The sequence below is a fragment of the Megalops cyprinoides genome, chromosome 25, assembly GCF_013368585.1.
Source record: "Megalops cyprinoides isolate fMegCyp1 chromosome 25, fMegCyp1.pri, whole genome shotgun sequence".
NCBI classification, from domain to species: Eukaryota; Metazoa; Chordata; class Actinopteri; order Elopiformes; family Megalopidae; genus Megalops; species Megalops cyprinoides.
The window spans coordinates 18,534,665-18,556,527 of NC_050607.1; the positions used below are offsets into that span (position 1 = coordinate 18,534,665).

General features: G+C 42.1%; 1 protein-coding gene across 2 annotated transcripts in view; it reads left to right on the forward strand.

Moving 5' to 3' along the window:
• The first annotated feature begins 6,217 nt into the window (after positions 1-6,217).
• The window catches only part of LOC118771794 (voltage-dependent calcium channel subunit alpha-2/delta-1-like), a 157,054-nt gene continuing 141,408 nt past the window's right edge, over positions 6,218-21,863 (forward strand). For both annotated transcript variants that reach the window (XM_036519832.1, XM_036519834.1), the window contains exon 1: positions 6,218-6,607. In XM_036519832.1, coding sequence (XP_036375725.1) covers positions 6,525-6,607 — 83 coding nt within the window. In that variant the 5' untranslated portion in view covers positions 6,218-6,524. The remainder of the gene's footprint in view (positions 6,608-21,863) is intronic.

Consider the following 21,863-nt stretch of genomic DNA (forward strand, 5'->3'; position numbering starts at 1 on the left):
TTTCAGATTTATATGTATAACCTTTTAAATTACAACATTTATAAACACACACAGCCCGCAAAATCTCCCTTAAAAAGCAATATAATATTAATATTAACTTGCTAAGTCTTGCTTCTTTGAAATATTACACAATGCTGACATTGACAATTTGCTTATTTTTATTGATTAGGGTATTTTTTCCTCCGAAGATTAAAAAAAAAATACTCATTTACTTATTAGTGGGAGAATACATTCTTATTTATATTTAGGTATTTATATTGTATTTATTTTATATAAATGATTATGAAGACCTTTTATATACCTTAAAATAAATGTTAAATGTTTTCCTTTGTAAAACCTCCAAAAGAAACAAAATGACTGATGTAAAGTGTATACAATATTCAAAAGGAAGCCTAAGGGTATATAATTACTTGAACATCAGAATGATATAGTGGTAATGGGCAGGATTTGTAAATCTTGTTTGTCAATCCACTTCCCAGATCGGACTGGAGATTTTGTACTCTTGAGATGGGTACCAGCTACCCTACCACCATCCTCAGTGAGTATCTAGTTCTGTAAAGAGATAACATGAAAAAAAGTGTGTTAAATCACCCTGATTAAGAGCACCTACTATGCAAATATAATGTAATGCAACTTGGGAAATGCATTTAGTTGCTTATTCAACTAAAATTCAAATACTAAGTGTCAAGTTACATGAAAAATAAATATAGCGAAATCAAGAAATACAGAAACAAATGATCATGTTCTGACACCATGGAACTGTATCATAGCGGTGGTCCCTTAGTGCATTTAACCCTTTTAACATTTGCAATGTCTTGGGTCAGCTTTATCACATATCTGCATCGTCACCTTATCTATTTCCACCCATTTCTTTGTTCTAAAACAAAAACATCAATTAATCAGTCACACCAGTTAAAAACATTCTGCTGACAATCCAAATGATAAGAGGAATGTTGTCGTAAATCCTCAGCTTTATATAAGAGGTGTGTTTGACTGAATTATGGTTTGATGCAGGTTAACAAATGCATATTGGCTACTCTGCTTAGTAACATTTGTGAAAATGCTTTTGCAGGGCTGCTCAAAACTTCCCCTGAGCCAGAGGCTGCAGAGTGGCCCAATCAGTAAAAGCGCTGGGGGTATCCTGTAGGGGTGAGTAGGTCGGCCAGGGGCTTGTCTGTCCCATGGGTCGTCAGCACCCCCTGCTGGTCAACTGGGCACCCGTACTCTGCCTGCATAAAGCTGCATATGAAGTGTCCTCTGACTCACGTCTGTGCAAGCTTGGCACGGGGACTATGGTGTGTAATGCAGTGGGTGGCTGACATCGTGTGTTTTGAAGGAAGGGTACATGTTTGTCTCCTCCCAGATTGTCCATGTGGGTTGCAGCTACTGGGAATTCCAAAATTGAGAGGGAAGTGGGAAAAAAGCTTTGGGCATTCCATATTTTTTAAAAAAAAAAGTATCACTGAGTCAATGAGCCACCATTATTCTCACCTGTTCTCATTAAGATCTGTTCTGCAGCAGGAAAATCTCACCTCAGTATAACATGAGACCTGACTGACTCATCTACTCATGTCAAGATGGCGGGGAGTGGCCTCCTGTAAGATATTCATACCAACATCCAATCTAATGCGTATGCTAATGTCCAGAGAACTGCTAACTGGAAGTTGATGCCTGCCTTTCTTAGGCTTCTTATCTGTCAGCAGTATATGGATAGTCACTGCGATGATTTTCGCCTGGATTTGTGGGTCAGGGCTGTTGGCTAACGGTTGGATGACAGTTACCAAAAATACTTCAAACATTGATGTATCGCAGGTGCTCAGCATATGCCTCCTTAAAAAAAAGGTTATTTTCATGACAGTGAATGAACCGGTAGCAGTCTGGAGTTGGCAGTGTATCTGTGCAATTACATTTTTAACAGCAGCGCAGCTCCAGTAGTCTTAGTCTGTCATTCACCACAACACATTTGGGATCATCGAATCAGAGAGGGGTGTAAACTCTGTTCCTTCTCTAGTCCGCTATGTGGACCATGAATGAAACATTCCTCTCATGTAATTACACGTGTAATTTCAATAAATTGATTTTACCCTCTGCTGTAACATTAATGCAATCCTTCGCTCGCCTTTGTGACAATTCTAGCCTCATTACAATGGAGGGCAGCTAATACTTATCTAACCACAATGTAATTAGAAAGGCATATTGCCGACTTAATACGGTGTGACCGATAATTCAGACAAGTGTGAAAAAAAAAACACACACACCAGCTCATTACGCACTGCCAGTATGACTAATTTAAATGGCATGTTCCAAAATGATATTTGTTGTCTGCAGCTGTCGGCAGTTGTCAGAAATAAAGCAGCTTATTTGAATGAAATGAATTCCGCGATATCAAAAACAGTCCCTTTTCCCTCCCACTGGGTCGCACAACGGTTGTCAGTCTGTTGTGTATTAACAAGAGCGCGCTCATTTCGTATTCACGCTTATGGAATTCTTTACAATGTTGTGGGAACAAACGAAAAAAAGAAACTCTGTTATTCAAAATACTGAAGGATAATTTTCCTAACAAAGCCTCCACTTTCTATGATCCCTACCTATTGTTCAATCAATTTATAATAAAAAAAACTCAAGGTAAAGGAACTCAAGGTAAAGGTATATTTATGTATATACCTACACTACTGTGTTGAATAGAAGTTGCATTGTTTCCATGACTTCTTTTTCCATGATGTTCAAACGGCTGACTGACCTCAGAATGCAGGAGAATCAGGGGGCTGCTGTTGAAAGCCCCCTTTCTGATGCTAATGGAGCAGCTCCATTAGCACAACGGACAAGGCCGCATCGCACGTTACAGGACTGAGCCTCTGCGCGCTTCACGCTCCTCTCCTCTCTGTGCGGTCCGTGAAATGGCTCTCTTCGGTTTTGGAGAGCTCCCGCTCGGGCGCAGCGCAACTACCTGTATGAAACGTTTCCTAAATCTCATGTTTGTTAAAAAATCCTTTCGGAGGAGCTTCGCCTCGATTCAAACAGCGTCACCCTGTTTGTGGTGTCTCGTCTCACCTGTTTGCTTAATTCACATGCAGCTTTAGCCTTTACAGTGCTTCCATTATTACAGACCACCAGAGGAAATATAAGTGGCTGAGAGAACACTACAGCATGCTGTTTGCTCCATACAAGCAGAGCAGGCATAATCTTTTATCTCATACGGTTTTCTGACGACTTTGAAATCTAGAGCGCATTTTACATAGCATCCATTATTACACCGTCTACGTTCTCTCAAAACATGCATCTTCTTGAATAATATTTACATGCTAAATAATCTCAGTAGACCGTTTCCCCCGCAGTGTGCGCATGATGTGCTGATGAAGGCAATGACTGTGGCGTGTGGAGCTCTTTGTTGCTATATTTGTGCATGGTTATAATTGGTGTGTGCATGTCGAAGGATAAGTTGACATGACAGCTCTGAACCCATTCTTGGATACGCTGATTGACAGTGCTCTGTCAATATTTCCAATATTGTCAGTCATTTATGTATATAAGCATTGTGCATATTCTAGGTAGTGTATGTTAAAGAATGCTATAATTAGAGACTGCTGATTGTTTTCAAAGGGTATGTTTGAAGGTGCTATGGTGTACTGTTTTGTAGCGCTTGGTATTATTATAGTATTTTGGGTTTAAATCATCCTCAGCAGTCAGCATATTCTGGCTAATACGTTTTGTCTGTCTACAGGAACATGATGATATTCATGAGTGTATTAGGTTATTTTAATCATTTTCAATTTACTAATGTGTGGGGTGATTCAAGCAAAGTACAAAGTGGTTTAACCACAATTTTCAATGTTGATAATTCACCTCCATTTCTATGTTTCACAGTTGCGCGAGATCATTTATTTCAAATATTTGCTCTGTTTTAGCCTCATACAAATTGGGGTTGTTGTGTAAGTTATGTACAAATTGTAATTACAATTTTGTTATACCGTTCCCCCTATGTGTTATTTTATATGTGGAAATTTTACAAGTGTAAGGGTAGCTTTCCGTCTGGAATGGTGTCGTCCTACTGTTGGGTATATTGTGTTACACTAACAAAAAAATGAACCAAGCACGTAATTATGATCTCAGAATTGTGTTTGACACTGACACACGTGCAGATATGGCTGGTATTGTCCAGTTTGTACAGCTTTTCGTGAAACTTTCTTAGATGCACTTTGTACTCACACCCCTGCGAGTTTCTCTGGTTAAGAGCATCTACTAAATACCAGTAATATAATAAAGTAACAAACATTTTAATGGAAGTGAGGACTAAAGCACTCAAGTTTGTCCCGGCAAAACAACATAACACAGAAAGAGAACGTCAGCTTTCAGGTCCACACGCTGAAGTACAAAAGAACATGCTATAGTATTTGGCTGCACAAATAATTAAATGATTTAAACTGAGGGCAGCGGTGACAAGGTATAGTGTCTGAAAGTATTAGGCCAAGAAAAAGAAAAGGGCTGCTCTCTGGCACAGACCAACCTATTGTGTTACTGCAGTAAGAAAGATTTTTAGAAGGTCTCCAAAGTGCCAAAGTGTTCCCACTTATGCCCAACAATATATTGACTCTACGATTATCTCTGTCCACCAACACCCTCATCTTTCAATCAACACCTAATGAGGAACCTCCAGCCTTTTTCCTGCACAGCTGAGATGATGAATGATTTTTTTTTCTTGGTTTATTTTGTCTCTCCCTCAGTTTGGGGGGAAACTCAAAAATTATGCTCAAGGATGCTCTAATTTAGGTCTGTTGTTTAACTTAAATTTAAGTCTATAATTATTAAAAGAGCGCTGATACTTGGTTTGAAAGTGACTTCGTCTTGGTGATGTTCAAAGTAGTTTCAATGTTCTAAAATAATAAACTTCTTAAAATCGAAAGACACATACGTCCAATTTTAGTTTTAAACTATGTAAAATGTATCTTCCTTTGCATCGCTGGATCTTAAAAAGATCTTGAAAACAATCTCACGACGGCGTCTGTAAAACACAATATTTTCATATTTTATAGTCAAAGACACAGCGAAGCGTTCGTACAACAATGCATTTTGGAGGAGTAAATTCAGAATCGAGCAAACGTATGACGTTCCTTTTCAATAATAGAGAAAAGTAACAGTCATTGACTAGGCCAATATTGATCTCTTTTGTAAATGCAGACAATCGCCTTATTCCAGTTTCAAGCCACTAGTAATAATGCATCTGTCGATTGTGATTTGGTGCGATCAAGGCTAATTTCTTTAACTTTTAAACTTTTTGTGATGGGACATTTGTTTAGAAAAATTGATCCCTTTGTGAACATTCCATTTTCAGTTTTTAAAAAAGCAACAGTACGCTAAATCACAAAGAATGATAGCACCTCAACAGCTGTGTAAATTGCTTCCTCGGCAATCTACGAGTTTGATCGCAGTACATCCCAGTTTTGTAATACGAGCCCGACCACTCGCTGTGATGGTCTCAATCTTGGCAAATGTCGATTTCACGGGCAAAGGTGGAAGGGCAGACCTCACTAATAAGCCAGTTCCGAGCCACTGAAATCCGAAACTGGTATTTATTCAGCGCACAGCAAACAGAATTGCATGTAGTGAGAATGTGAGAATCCTTGGTGCATTTAGTTATCATGTGGGCGCAGCGCGTTATAGATTCAAACGGTTCTCCGTTGAAAGGACAACGCTTTTTTCTTGGAATGCTTGACTCCTTAACCACAGTTGTGATGAAGATCAGTAAGTGGTACTTTCCGCAAGCAAAATCTGGAGCTGTATAAAATATCGAGGGGATCTATTCTATCTTAACTTAAAACTGACAACAATTATGAGCACCGCGGATTTGAAGCCGCACCTCTGTAATTATACCTCGAAGGAATACACTGTGTATAGGTTGTCTATTTTTGTTTCATTCATTCAACAGTAACCGCTTTTTCAAGCGCTGCTACAAATGTTAATTCCGGCAGTAACATGTTTATTCGGTGTTTAAGTTGATACATCTAACACTGCTTGTGCCTTTAAGCCTCCCAAGTTTGCGAGCAGGTCTGTATCAGTGGGCTTGAGCGCTGTATCTGATAGAGGAGGCGGCGGTTGATTTTATCAGCCCGCCGCAGAGTTGGTGAGTCCTCTATTTCCTTGTATGGAAGGCGGTGCGTGCTCGTCAATCGAAGGGGAGGGGGGGGGGGGGGCTGTTGAACTGATTTGGTGGGGGGTCGGATACGCGCTTCCCATTGTAGACCGGGGACACGGGCAATACGTCGACCCCATATAATAAAGACCACAGCGCTCGCATCTTTGGATGTACATCGGCGATTCTGGCACGATCGGGAAAAACAAAGGGAAAAGCTCCATCAGAAACAACCCAGCAGAGATCAGTTTCAAAGTAGCCCTCATGGCGGCTGAGCAGATTAGCTAGCGGGGTATCAGACAGTTATCCGGCGAAGTGTCACTGTAGAAGCAGCCGTGGAGTCGCGGACTTGAAGGTGTCTCACGCATCGTTCGCGCTCGGGGAATTCGGACTCATCATGGATGATTGCAGGATATCCGTCGCCGTGCTTTTACTCCTGTTAAACAGTTTTTCTGCGGCGCAGTTTCCCACACAACTCATGTAAGTATCGGGGAGTGAAACGTCGAGCCCGGGTCGTGAGCATGCGACTCCCAGCTGTTTGTGAGAGGCATGCATTGCGCTAATGTGTTTGCTAACACAACACCGGCGGAATAAATATACAGTATCGCTTTGCCTCACGCAGTGGAACATTTCGGAGATGCAAATGTTATTCGGACTACACAGCGCTGTCAAATCATTCTGCCACCGATGCTTTGCGGGATCTGTTGAATCTCCTTTAGTCCCAAACCTCGCTCAAACCAATGACTTACATTGTTTTTAATAACAAAACGCACCGTATGATACCATCTGAGCATAAACCAGACAAAGACGCACTTACTCAATGTGTACGATATAGCTACTTGATAGAATGGGAGCTACCATTTCGGGAGGCAACTTTCGATCAGCTCTGTCTCGGTGCCTCTATGCGTGGTTAACAGCTACGCCTACTTTATCCAGTGGCCCTAGTCATCCGCAAATGATTATTAAAAATATGCATGTAAACTGGAGTATGGAGTGACTACGTTTCTTCTGTTTTCTCTCGCTTAAGGAACCCCTGAACAGTGCTTATGATGAAGCTACCATATTCGGGTTTTTTTTTTTATTTATTTATCTTCCAAAAAGTGGATGGCGGTGTTGCCCTGTAGTGGCACAGCACGTTCGTAAAATCTGCCCAACTTTTCCAATGCGTTGCAGGATAGCGGAGTCGGGGCAGTGGGTTTGCTCATAGTCGCCGCCTGTAAGACTTGCAGCTTCACACGACGCCTGGGTTCTGCTCTGTTCTGCAAGCCAAACTACCTGTAGCACGTGTCTGCTACTTGTTTGCTTTGCCGACAGCTAGTTATGACAACTAATTATACTCATAAGTTAAATACTAGTTACGGATAGCCTTGAGTTTAAGTGTCCCCTCATTTAATTATAGGCTACTGTCGCCTACAGTTTAAGAGAACATTTACATTGTGTATATTATATTCGCCGTATTTTCTAAACGACGTCTGTGAATTAAAAATACAACAGACGCCTGTATATGATATGATATTGCCATATCGCTTCACGGCAATTGTGTGCTGTCATTTACCCAGATGTAGCAGTCTGTGGCGAGTAGCCTACGAATTAGTGGATCAACAGCCTATCCCTCATGTGTTGGATAATACAGTAGTAGGCTACAGTTTGTTCATAAGATCGCTATTTTAATTGCGATCACCACAGAGGTATACATTTGGTCACCTGATGCGTAGAAATTTGTATCCCGTGGCGAAATAGTAATCAACACAAACTGACCTGTTATCATGCTAAGTAGCTACAATACTCGCAGGCTACCTATTTCATTACCATGTTAGCCACAATAGCCAGGAAGGTCATTTTTCTCGCGTAGTTATCTCAAGTCGCTTACACTTTAGCTATCATACGCCCTTGCTAGCTAGTTAAGTCGACAGGGCGCTAATTAGCTTGCAAGTTCTATTTTCAGTCATGTATCTTGCTTGCTACCCCAGGTCTACTTTTATCAAAAGATCTGTGAATGGATTTTGAGATTTCGTAAAGGGGCATGAGAGTGTACGATTGAGGCTGGAAGCTTGATAGTTCACGCCTGAATCTGCATCTGCGGTCGCTGTTAAATGTGAGGCGCCGTTGTGCCTCATAGTTAAAGGCAACCCTAGCAAAACAGATGGTACAGTTGCAAATACAGATATGTGGCAGCTGTAGCAGTCTGTTACGTCAGTTGCATGCGATAGTTCAGAATCTGAACCTTCTATCCATGTTTGTGGGATAGTCAATATATTTTACGCATAAAACGCTAAATATCCCAAGAAATGTTTTGCGTACTGACACAAAAAGCGCAAGAAACGCAGTCCCATGCTAGCAAAGGGTATTGGCCAGTTTTTATAAGTGTAGCTGAAAAGCTGAAGGAGGAGTTAGGTACACAGCATCGAATGAATGGAATAATAAGAACTGTATCTTCATTAACAAAAACAAAAAAAAAACCTGACAGAACACACTCACACACAGTCTCTTGAGTAAAAAAAAAAACATTTACAGTCTTAGTCTTCCATGTTTGTTCATGTCTGGAATTTTACTTGAAGTTTCATTAAATGGAAGGATGTGCTGGTTTTAATGACACTCTATAGATTCCCAGACAAAGCAGTCACACATTTTTTTCATTAACAGATAAAGGGTGCATTTTCATTTCTGTCAAAACCAGAAATGACCCTCCCCAAACTGCCCAAGGTCCTGTCCGAAAACAAACACATTTAATCAACAAAAAGAAGGAGGTCTGGAAAGACCGCTTCAGTCTCAACAGCAGACAGGGACAGGAGCGCTCATGGATATTGTAGAGCTACAGAAGTATGTTCTTAAAGAGGCTACCCTTTCTGGTATTTTGAATTTGGTGCCAACAGTGAAGATTTGGCATTGCGCTGGCTCTGTGCCTGCCAGCAACGAAGATGGAGCTGCACCAAGACAGTGATATATCACACTGGAGCGGATTTAGGCTGCCTTTTGGTGGAAACTTAATATATGTCAGATCAATGAATCCGACATGGCATTTGGCAGCCACAATTAGGGAGGCCGTGCTCATGTCTGGGGGAGAGAGATTGTTTGTCTCGGAGGAATACATTTTCATTTCTAGTAGTCGATGCTAAACAAGAAGCTTTTTTTCTTCCAAGTTGCTTAGTTTCGCACTGTGCTGGCTAACAGTCCTTGGCTGTCACACTGGGTTTCATATTTAGCAAATGTTGAGGCTGAGAGACAGACAGACAGACTGGACAATGCACAGAATTAAAGGGGAATCGCAGGCAGAGGTTACATTTCTTTGTGCAAGACACTGGCGTGTCATCATATTTATTTGATGAATAAAACCTCATCTTTCTATGGCCAACACCACTCTATTTCCCAGCTATGGGTGAGGTCTTGAAGAAGGCAATCAGGCTGTCTCTTCTTCTTTCTTACTGCCTGCTCTGTTGATGTGTTTTGTAACCCCGTCAAGGCGATCCGCCTGACTGCAACCTTGTGCCCTGGCTCTAATCTCCTGTGTCAACCAATCCTCCTTTTTCTTGTTCTGGGATCGGTGGTCCCTGGGGGGGGTGCACATTGAATCGTAGACAATTGGTAAGAAGGAAAAGCTGTATCTTCTAAGATGACTCCGCCCCTTTTAGCATTTCTGGGTGGCAGTGTGGCGTAGTGTGTAATGTGCAGGGTTCATAACCAAAAGGTTGTGTATTTGCTTTCCCACTGGGGCACTGTCATTGTACCCTTGGGCAAGGTACTTACCCCCAAAATTGCCTCATTAAATATCCAGATGTACAAATGGGTAGTATGCCAAATTGTAACCTGTATAAGTTGCTCTTAAATGACAGTAATTTAATGCAACGTGTCGCCTCCGCCCCTTTCCTTTTGATAGCGAGAGCCGAAAGGAAAAATCTGTCCATCTTCCTCTGGTCCTGCCCTGCTTTCTGTTGTTAAGTTGGTATTTGGAACAGGGGCCTTTGTGGATGCTGTGAAGAATAGCCTAGCAGGGTACAGAGAGCTGTGCCATCTTCAGGGTCTTGACATGTCTTGACATGCATGCTCGGAGAATTGCTGAATGCATATTTATATTGCACCTTCTGTAGGGTGGCTCCTTGCTACATAGGTTCCCCTATAGATCTGACGTGTGCTTGTCAAAGCCAACTAAACACTGTCTGTGATTTTCATTTTCAAATACTTTAAATATTTTTTCCAGAATACTAAAATTCATTTTATGTTTCAATTACATATATGCATTGAATGCTCACTGTATGGAACAGTATAACACAGTAGAAAAGCTTCATGTACCTTTTTCTATATGCAACGGAGATAGGAAAAGTGTGTGCGTGCAAGCATACATGCATATATGCGGTTGTATTTTCCCCAGTGACATTCCAATACCTTTCATAATGCTTTGGAAACGTGCCATCTGGCTCAAGTCTGTTTTCTTTCGAATAATGCATCTCAAATGCATTATATATAGCTCCATCTTGAGATGTCGTTTTGGGATTTAAAACTGGGAAGACAGTTCTTTATTTTGTACGGAGTTCTCTGCTGGTTCTCTATAGGTAGCTGTCAGAGAATCTCGATGACTGAAGTCAAGAAATATTTACAGTATGTGTTACTCCAGCTACATTGGTACGAGTGCTTCCTGGATTCTCTCTTAATCAGATTTGGCATCATTATGCCCTAATTGGCTATCTGTCTTAATGGGATTGAGACTGAGCAGGGAGTCCCAACAGGAAGGTCGTAAGACCCAGTGGTGAAGCTTTTCTCCAGCTGTGTTGCTCGTAGCAAACCCCAGGCTCTCATAGCCAGCTGTATTAGATAGCATTGCTAGAAAGTCTTGCCCACTCCCATCAACCTGAGGTTGAGAAGCAGCTCTGGAGGATGCGAGAAGGATGCTGTCATCACTCCGAGTTCGCGTCAGGTTGATACCCGAATCGAGCTGACGGAGGGCGAAGCCGATCGGGGGCGAACCCTTTGTGTCTCGATCAAACGGGGGCGCGCGGCAGAGTTCTGAACCGGCGCTGACGCGTCTTGTCTTTGAATGCATGCACGGATTCCACTTTGATATACAGCACGTCATCCTGAGATCGTCTCCAGCTTGAAACTTCATAGCAGCCTTTCGAGGATCCTGAAGAACTTTTGTGTGAGAGGGAGGGACTCACCATGCAGTGGGCCCCCTGCTTCAGAGCAGCTACCATGTATCACCATGGAGGGTGCTAGAAAGTGGTGGGTGTTTGAAATTATTCACCCCCTCAACATAGAAGTGCTTTGAAAGGGACAGAAGGTGCCATCCAGTTTATTCATTGCCTCTAAGGAGTTGTGCTGTTTTTTTTCCCTCAGAGGAGGTAGCCCACTGTTGCTTGTAGAGCCACTGCTAATGGGGGTTGGGCTTGAAGCTGAACCTGTGGGCCACTGCTATATCCCTCTAAATAAGAGGTGTGTGTGTGTGTGTGTGTGTGTGTGCGTGTGTGTGTGCATGTGTACAGTTGTAGTATAATTGGCTTCCCTTGTCTAGTCAGTTTGCACAAATTAACTTGTGGTAGGGCTTGGATAGTACTATGCTCACACTCACTGGTCTGGGAGTGTTGTTAGCCTTGTCTGACACTGTTGCTCATTCAGCTTGAATGGATACACTTATGTTCTATTGTGCTAGAAGTCGCTCTGGATAAGAACATCTGCTAAATGAATGTAATGTAATGTTTCCAGTTTAAATGGCACACAGGTCATTGAAGAGTATTTAGTCACATGCACCAGGCATTTATGAATCTGCATCGTGAGGTCCACCCGCTTAGTGTGTGGTGTCCAACTGTATCCCACAAACAACTTTCCCTGGAGTCCTTTTTCAGATAGTTTCCAGATGTTCTGAAGTAAATTCCTGGGTCCAAACAGGCATGAACGTGAAGTGATGAGATTAACTGCTTTCTGTTTGGCGGTGTTGTGACCAGTTTAAGCACAGCAGCAGTGGCTCGGGAACAGATCCAATTCTGTGGATGTATGTGTGCCTTTGTCGATTGTTATGGCCTCACGCTTACCCAGAGTGCATTTCCCCTCATCGGGGTGGGTGGGGGGGGGTACTGCTGGTAAATGAAAAATGGATCCCATTGATCTGCCCGGGACAGACCCGCTAACCAGCTGCGGGACAGGCGTGACAGCACGGTGACAAGTGTGCTCCAAACCCAGATGATGTATATGCCAGGGCAGAGCAGCTAACAGCTCAGCTGGTCCAACCCCCTGAATCAGGGCACGGTAGGCCTTTCCCAACACTTACAGGTCAAGTGCGTAACAATGAATGATCCTCCACATCTCACATAAGCGTGTGGCTGTCACCAGACCTCGTCAGCCTTAGCTGCTAAGTAAGGCTGCTTTCTGGAGAGAAAAGTCTTCCAGACGTGTTTATAATTTTACCGGTAAGGACAAGAAACTCCTTGAGACTCTGAGCTGTGCACATAAACACAGAAAATGAAGATGTAGATACACATAGTGTGTTCGATTGGACTACAGAATGGACTATTGATCTGCTTATGAAACAGTCTGGCAAAGGCAAAAGGCATACTGTTCTTTATTCTCTGCTCCCTGAAGTGAACAAATAGACATCCAAAGTGGAGTTTGCTAGATAGTTCTTCTCCTTGCCATGCAAAAATAGATGTTCATCAAATGAGGCTGTTCGAATTATCATTTAAGACACAAGTCATAGTGTATGTAAATGTTTTAAATTGATCTTTTTATGTTTTTAATGTTTTTAATACAATACATTACATTACATGCATTTAGCAGACGCTCTTATCCAGACCAGCTTCCAGCTCAATAGAACCGAAGTGTATCCATTCAAGTTAAATGAGCAACAGTATCAGACCAGGCTAACAACACTCCCACACCAGAGAGTGTGAGTGTAACACTATTCAAGTGGTACCACAAGTTAACTTGTACAACCTGTCTAGGATATGGAAACCAAGTACACCAGAACACAGAATCTGAAATACATCACAATATTACACGTAAAATAAACATCAAATACTAGAGGTAGCAGGTGTTGGGGGGAGGGGGGGGGGGATTGATTGAGGTGGAACCAACATGCAGTCTGAAGAGGTGGGTCTTCCATCTGCGACATTATAAATACATGTGGCATATTAGGTCTGCTAGTTTTTTGGAAGGGGTGCTGTTTTTTTCTTATTCCATTTCAGACAACTTTCTGAAATGAAATTACACAGAGAGGTTGAGTTAAATATAGTTGCATTTGCATTTTGGATGCTTTGGCGCAAAGTACATTTCTGTGATTGTCCATGTGGTCCTCGTAGAAGTTCACATTCTGTTCTCTTTCTCCCAGAATCCTTTTCTGTGAATCCTGGGAGACTGCTGTGTGCGGTTGGTTGAATTGTTTGCTCTTCTCCCATTGGAATAACATCTGTAGACTTCCCCCAGTTTTTCCTCAGCATTTGAACGCTTTGGGCTAATTTGGTTTCACCAAGACACTCCACATCATTGGAGATGTACAAGCCGAGGATGGAAAATAAATGTGATCCTGCGGTTTATTGTGCTGCAAAAATAACCAGCTAAACGTGTTTTAAAATGTTATCAGTTAATGCATTATATTTTCTCATTGCATAACAGTTTAGCTCTTAAAATAATTTCAAATAAATTCAAGTGTTTGAATGCGTAGCAGAGATTGTATCTGTACACCTAATGTGTCTTTTAGTGACTGATGTATCATAGTGTACTTGGCCTCTGTTGCCTAGTCAGGTTGCACAAGTTGTCTTGTGGTAGGGCTTGAATGGTGTTATGCTCACACTCACTGGTCTGACTAATGTAATGTTTTCAGGTGCTCATGAACAAAGCCAGAGGCTGAAATTTTAGAGAGAGGAGGAATATACTGCACCATTGCTGTCTTTGCAAAGAAATAAAGTTTCTGTATATTGCAAGAGGGCAGTGAATCCCTCCTCTGTCATGAAATGTTTGAATGAAATATTTTAACCAGTATGTAGACTGTTAGGATCCATTAAGTGTAATCACATTGCTTGAACTGTGCAAAACATGGTAAGATGCGTTGTTGAGAATCTTGATGGGCATTACAAGACTAAGAGAGCTTTGAGCTGAAAATGGATGCAGTCCAGAGTTTTGGATTGTAATCTTAATGGTGGGGGTGCTTGTGGTGGCTGGCACATACTTGAGGCGCATTAGTCTTGGTTTTAAACAGCTCTATGGGTTTGAAACAGGGCCGCTTTTCCTTCAGAAACGGACCCACTCAAATACAGAGTGCACCAGAAAGCCACTCGACCATATTGAGTGAGTGCTGAGAGCGATGGTAATTGGTCATTTTGCCAGGGCTTCGCACAGCACAGGGCTACCAGGGCCGGGTGAGAACGATTCCCTCTATTTATAAAACAGAAATCTCCATCATCCATCCACACGCGTAAGGTTCAGCTTTCACGCAAATGTATGTTCAGCATTATGGTTTTTATTTTATTTCATGGACATCGTGACCTCACTATTTGCTGAAATGAACAAAAATGCTGTGCGTGAAGCCGATGTGACATTTGTGGAAATGTAGCGCGTGTTGTGGTCAGATGGATGGGGGCTTTATTTTGGGAATAGGGCAGGGGAATGATGGGTATCTGGTAGAGTGGTGCCAACTGCAGCACCAGGTCAACGCAGTATGGCACTCTATGGAGGCGTAAGGAGAGACTGGTGCAGGTGGTGTGGAATTCCTGAGGTGATATTTAGTGTGTCTTGAATGGTTTCTCTTCTGTCCTCTCTAACACGACAAAAAAAAAAAAACTGATTGTGACTCCTGTCTCCGCCTCACTTATGGCTCCGGCGTGTCTCTCCGACTGTTTTTGGCTCACCCCGCGGTGTTCGTCTCCTAATTGAAACTTTATTTCCGGGAGTGGCTCCATCAACGACCCCGACACGGACCAGTTTCTATGAAAAACTCCCGCCTCGTTACCTGAGGAGCCCACTGTTAATGAGATTTAACGTCGAGGCCTCCCGGGGCCGACAGGGTCGCAAAACTGGGTCTCCGCTCCAAGTGTGGCACCTTTCCGCCAACATACAGAACGGTCCACATAGGGGTGCTATTTTTGAAACGTCCGGCAGGCCCTCGTGTGGTGCTATGTTAACTTCGCCGACAGCCAAAATGTGTTGGAATTCTCAAAAACACTCTTCGATGTATCTTCTTCTTAAATCTCCTCTCCTGGCACTTGTTGCAGTTGGGTAAATGTGAAAAAAATCCACCCAAAGCAGGCAGTTACCCATCACTATTACTGTAGAGCTTGAGCTGTTTTGATATAAAAACATCATCTTATATGTGTAATATTAAATGTAGTTTGCACTGTGCTTAACACATTGGTAATGTCTGAGCTAGTGGCAGGCTTAGCAATAGAGCCGCAGTACCAGACATTTGGCAGCATTACATTAATGTATCAGAATTATAGGAATGCCTGTTGCCAAAAAATATACCACTTTTTGTCCATTTAACTAACTATTGCACAATGAAAGTAGCTTCAGTTTGTTCACCCACACACCCACCCACCCAAAATAAAGGTCTCAATTACTCACCTCCTCTCTCCCATGGCTATTTCCACTCTCTCTCTATGCCTTTCTGACCTCTCATTCTCTGCTGAAATATAATATTTTACTCAACATACACATTTAAAGAACTAAAAATAATAATCACCATTACAGTGCCAAGCATTTTACTGTATCAAAAATGTCTGTCAAGTTGAATTTGAATTTATTTGAAAACACTGTGCAATGGAACCAAATGGATATCGTTCATACTTTTCACCACTTTTATATTGCAGTTTCTATGCTTTTGCATGAGGTAGACGGACAGCTAGTAGGGGTGCAAATGGCAGCCTTGCATTGACATAAAGCTGTGACATGAATGCTATTGTAAGGTAAAAGTACTGTAATATTTAGGATTATGTGATTTAGCTAATCTTCGAAAAAGCAGAATGTAGTTGTTCTAAATGAAAACAACTGAAATGTGATGTGGTGCAGTTGTAGTGTATTAATCTGAGCCCGGTTGTGTGATGAACAAACAGTTAGCCACCATATTCTAAATGTGCATATCTTGGATTACTGTATGTTTTCTTCACCACCAAACCCACATTTACATGCATGTGCTTCCCTTGCCTTAATGCACCCGGCTGCGAGCAGGCCGAAATATGGAACACAATGCAAATAACTGGTGACAGGGGAGTTAATTGGTCGACACACTGCGAGGGAATGATGCCCTGGAAGGCGCTCACTTTGTCAGGCCGGATAATCGCAGCCATTCAACAGATAGCTCTTTTAACCTCCGCTGAGGTCTCTGGGGGCCCGGCGAGCCAGCCAGGAGAGCAGCAGATAGAGCAGGAGAGGGAACAAGAAGGGCACAGAACGTGGCTGCAGTGTGGGATTAGCATTACCAGCATCCTGCAAAGAGATTGAAGGCTTACTTTCATTTCCTCCCCAGGCACTGCGATCCATCATGGCTCCTAAATTGTGGTAAACGCTACAGCGGTGGGCCGCAGCAGCAGCTCAGAGCGGGAAATAGTCACCTCAGTATTGTATGCTGATTGGCACATACAGTGAAGCAAATACAAATGAATATGAGCTGGACAGTCATAACTTATGTTGACTCTCGCGTCATACCTGAGAAAAATGTATAGCCTTGTTTCAATGCATTATCATTTTTGCCAGGTCCATAAGGATAAGACCTAGCCTGTGTTTACCACGCACTCTGAAGGATGGTTTCGATTAAAAGGTGAACAGTTATTACAGACTCTGGGATCTTATATTTTAGATTCTTCAAAATAGCCCAAAAAATTCTTTGAAAATGTTTTTGGAAAGAAATTCATACATAGGTATCAACGTCACTATTTATATTTGTCCAAGAAACATATTTCAAGCACTTTAAACCAAAATGTATTTGAATGAATGTTTCCCATTATCTTAAACAGATGTGTCCAAACTTTTGACTGATACTGTGTATATGTGTATGCATGTATATGTTTGTTGTCTCTCTTTCCCCTCCAACTAGAAATCTGTATTATGGGATGGCAGGTTCTTGAAGGTTGCAGTTTACTGAAGGGCCATCCCCCATTATTTTTCCAGACCCATTGTCTCTGTCTCTATTCCACAGAATTGATACTTGCTCTGTGCCCCTGGGTGATGTGATTTATGCCTAGCCGCAGCCTCTTCTCATTGCAGGGACCGATAATGTTTGCCCGCTCTCATCTACAGCAAACCACTTGATTATGTTTCATTTTTCACACTGTTTTTATGTGATCAGGCTAATTTTTAGGAGGTTCTGGAGTTGTGTGACATGGCGCAGGTATCATTTAATGTGGTTCTAATTAGGGCCTGAAATCAAATTGAGGTCTTCTTGAAAAAGTCCATAAGTATTTGAATGTGAACCCCTGGGAAAGCATATAATTGGATGTACTATACCAAGGACACCCCAAGCTAATGGCCCCTGCAGAGCACAATTTTCTATGTCTGGTATGCCCAACCTGTTTCCTTGCAATTTATATTCTCTAAGAACCGCCAGAGAATGCTTCAGGTTTGAATTTTCCAGCCAGAGACAAGGGATGTAAACCTCTGGCTTAACAACGATGTGATATAGTATCAGTACCTTAGCAACAAAACACAATATCAGAGTATCGAAGAATTAACTTGCACATGATTTGACGCATTTCAATATAGTATGATTTAACATAAACTTACTCTGTGCTTGTAATGAAATGTATAGTGTCAGAGCATTAGCTCACTATGTGCCATTGAAATAATGCTCAAAGATAACTAGGATTGTTGCAGGTGCTCTACTTCATTGTATTAATTGCATTTATATTGCATTTACATTCACATTTAATTGTATTACTTTATTGTATGAATATGATTTAAATTGGTATTGCTAGATTCTCACATCAATTCAGCATCATTGCTTTTGTATCAATGTGACAATACAAATCCATGTATGGTTACACCCTTAGTAGAGGCTTCTTGATAATCACATCTGTTGTCTTAGTAAGTCCATATTATACGTTTTAGGCAAACATGACAACTTTCAGCAGCATATAAAGTTTTTATTGGCTTGTTTTGCTTCTTGCTTGTTCATTTTATCCAGATATTTTTTCATCCTGGAAGAAAAAAGATGTTTCAACTGAACAATCAATATGCCACTGAGTAGGCTGGTAGGGTATAGACAGTGTCAAGAACTGCTTTAATACTGGTATATATGTATATATAAACACACACTCACTGAGCACTTTATTAGGAACACCTGTACACCTACTTATTATCTAATCAGCTAATCGGCAGTAGTGCAATACATAGAATAATGCAGATATGGGTCAGGAGCTTCAGTTAATGTTCACATCAACCATCAGCATGGGGAAAAAATGTGATCTCAGTGATTGACCGTGCCATGATTGTTGGTGCCAGACGAGCTGGGTTGAGTATTCCTGTAACTGCTGATCTCCTGGGATTTTCAGGCACAACAGTCTTTAGAGTTTACTCAAAAAACTCAAAAACCAAAAACAAAAAACATCCAGTGAGGGGCACTTCTGTGGACGGAAATGACTTCTTGATGAGAGAGATCAACGGAAAATGGCCAGACTGGTTTGAGCTGACAGAGTGGCTACAGTAACTCAGATAACCACTCTGTACAATTGTGGTGAGCAGAAAAGCATCTCAGAATGCACAACACGTCAACCCTTTTCTTGCCATGCTTTGGGCCCATTAATACCAATCATTCATCGCTTGAATGCCACAGCCTATTTGAGTATTGTTGCTGACCATGTGCATCCCTTCATGGCCACAATTTGCCCATCTTCTAATGGCCACTTCCCACATAATACACCGTGTCACAAAGCAAAAGTCGTCTCAAACTGATTTCATGAACATGACAATGAGTTCAATGTTCTTCAGTGGCCTTCCTTGTCACCGGATCTGAATCCAACAGAACACCCTTGGGATGTGGTAGAATGGGAGATTCACAGCATGAATGTGCAACAGACAAATCTGCTGAAATCGCACGATACACTCATGTCAACATGGACCAGAATCTCAGAGGAATGTTTCCAACATCTTGTGGAATCCTATGCCATGAAGAATTGAGGCTGTTTTGAGAGTAAAGGGAGGCCCTATATATATATATATATATATATGTATATATATACACACACACACACAGACACACACTTTAAATGCTTGAAATTTGTTTCTTAGACAAATATACATATTGAATAGAGAGTTGCATGCATGAATGCATTTCCAAAAAAATCTTTGATTTAAATTTTTTTTTTGACTATTTTGAAGAATCTAAAATATAGGATTTGTTTAAGACATTTTTTTGGTCACTGCATAATTCCATTTGTGTTATTTCATAGTTCCGATGGCTTTGCTATTATTATAAGATGTGGAAAAAAGTAAAAATTAAGAAAGAAAAGTGTGTCCAAACTTTTGACTGGTACTGTACATATCCATACTCTTTGGAACGACATTATTATATTAACAAACCTTGTTGTGGTTTCGGTCCAGCTGAAAAGACTTCTCTTTTAGTCAGATCCTTCGACAAACATGCCTCTTGAACCGAGGGATCTTGACGATGTGTTAATGAACGTTTCAGTCTTCTAATTGCTTTTACATTGATCTTCTGAGGTTAAAGTTCACCTTTGCTTCAGATGGAGGAATGATTTTAACACCAAAAAAAAAAAAAAAAAAACTGGCAGTCAGTCTAAGGCTGGCACATCCAGGAAAAGATTTGGACTCCGTGCCAGCAAACTCATTCAGGCTGTCTAGACAAGAAACTCACTCCACAGCAACCTGGCACTGCGGTGACACACTGCTATGTCGCCTCATTGCTTCCCGTTCCTCAGACCAGTCGCCTCATTGAATTAAGTCATCTCATTGGAGGAGAGCTGGTCACCATTTGTAACCTCACGCCATTGCTCGCAGCTGGTCGCTGTGGTCTCTGCGAACGACCGATTTTGCCTTGTGAATCTGGGTGCGCCCCTCTGTCCGGCTCTCCCTCCCCATGGTGTCGGCTGTTCTCTGGTGTCCCCTGGATCCTCGAAGCCGGGGGGAGCCGGAGCTCCTCGACAGCAGCTGGCCCATTCAGACGCCGCCGCCGCCGCAGCGGGAAGGGAGAGGCTTGCCAAATTGCCTCGTTTGCCCCAGGAGACCCCGCTGTGTGCGAGGGCTGTCGGAGTGTCGCGTTGATCTCCTTTGAGATATTATGTAAAAGAACTGAGGAGACGTGTGAGCACACGGACTTCTGGTCCTGTTGTAGCACGCTCACACCTTCTTTCTTTACATCGACGAACAAGGTCTCACAATGTGCTCCGAAGCCTTGTCACTTTGTCTTTCTATGTTCTTTTGCTAGCCGCTTTGTATTGATGCCATCACCCACACAAAGTCACATTGCTAAGTGTTGCAGTGTGGGATCCTGCTGTTTAAAAAGTGATGCTTCAGGCTACCGGAGAGAATTTGCATCACAACAGCAGCGTGCCCGAGTTCAACTGGCAGTGTTCACCCATCTCATAATCTCTCAGCATCCATAAAAGGATTAAAGGCCTTATTGAGGAATATACCTGGAGGACAGAGGCTTTGGTGAAGTGGGAATATTGGTTGCCGGGGCGGGCTGTTAATTGTGTTAAGGGTTATGAAATCATTGTCAGATTTGATGCTGAAAGAGAGTGTGCTGTAAGGATTGTCCCATTGACTGCTGTGCCTCAGAATTTGAAAGTGACGTACTCCTCCCTCGCTTCTTCAGATTTTGGAAGTTACAGTACCAGTCAAAAGTTTGGACACACCTGATCAAGATAATGGGAAACATTTTGGTCTAGAGACGTACGCTTAACTTCTTGAAATATAGATAGTGAAGTTGATGCCTATGCAAAAATCTTAATAAATATTTTTTGCCTGTTTTGAACAATCTAAAAGATACGGTAGTTTGGATTTGTTTATAACACTTTTTTGGTCATTACATTATTTCATTTGCGTTATTTCATTTCATTTCATTTTGATGGCTTTACTATTATTCTAAAATGTGGGAAATAGTGAAAATAAAGAAAGTGTGTCCAAACTTTTGACTGTAACTGTATTGCTCAAGACCTGTTGCGGTTTGAGCAAGGGTTGCCAGAAAGAGAGGAATCATCCTGGATCCAGGAAATCGCTTTCGGGCACGCTCTGTTCACCTCTCCTTTTCCTTAGATGGGAGAAGGGGGCGGAGACTGACCAAAAACAGCTCAGAGACTGTCCCGGGAGGGGAGGGGAGGCGGGGGGGTCCAGTTTTCCATGCACTGTTCCATGTTTCCGTTCCCTCGTAAACGTTTCGTTTTGGGACTTGTTTTTGCTCAGCGCATACTGTGAAACAAAATGAGCACCAAAACCACCAGCTTTTTTTTTTTTCCAGCTGGCTTTGTTTTTTAAGTCAGCCGTTAAGCCCCTGGCGCATTGCCGGCTCTGTGATGTTCAAGCCCACCCCAGCTGTTGTCACGGCGAGACACGTACGTTTTCGAGCATTCTCGAGCACGCTGGTCATTGTTTCGTTCCACCCGTGAAGCACATTCTTGCTATGCTTATTTACTTCTTCCATGTTTGTAATAGATAAACGGATGTGTGACATTGGGGTCAGAGCTCTGGAGGCAATGAAAGTTCCATTTGAAGGCCTGAGCCATGGTAGCACATTGAGGGACTGGCTTTTTTTTGGGGGGGCGGGGGGGCTTTACCCCCACCTCCACTGGCCTAATTACAGCTGCTCCCC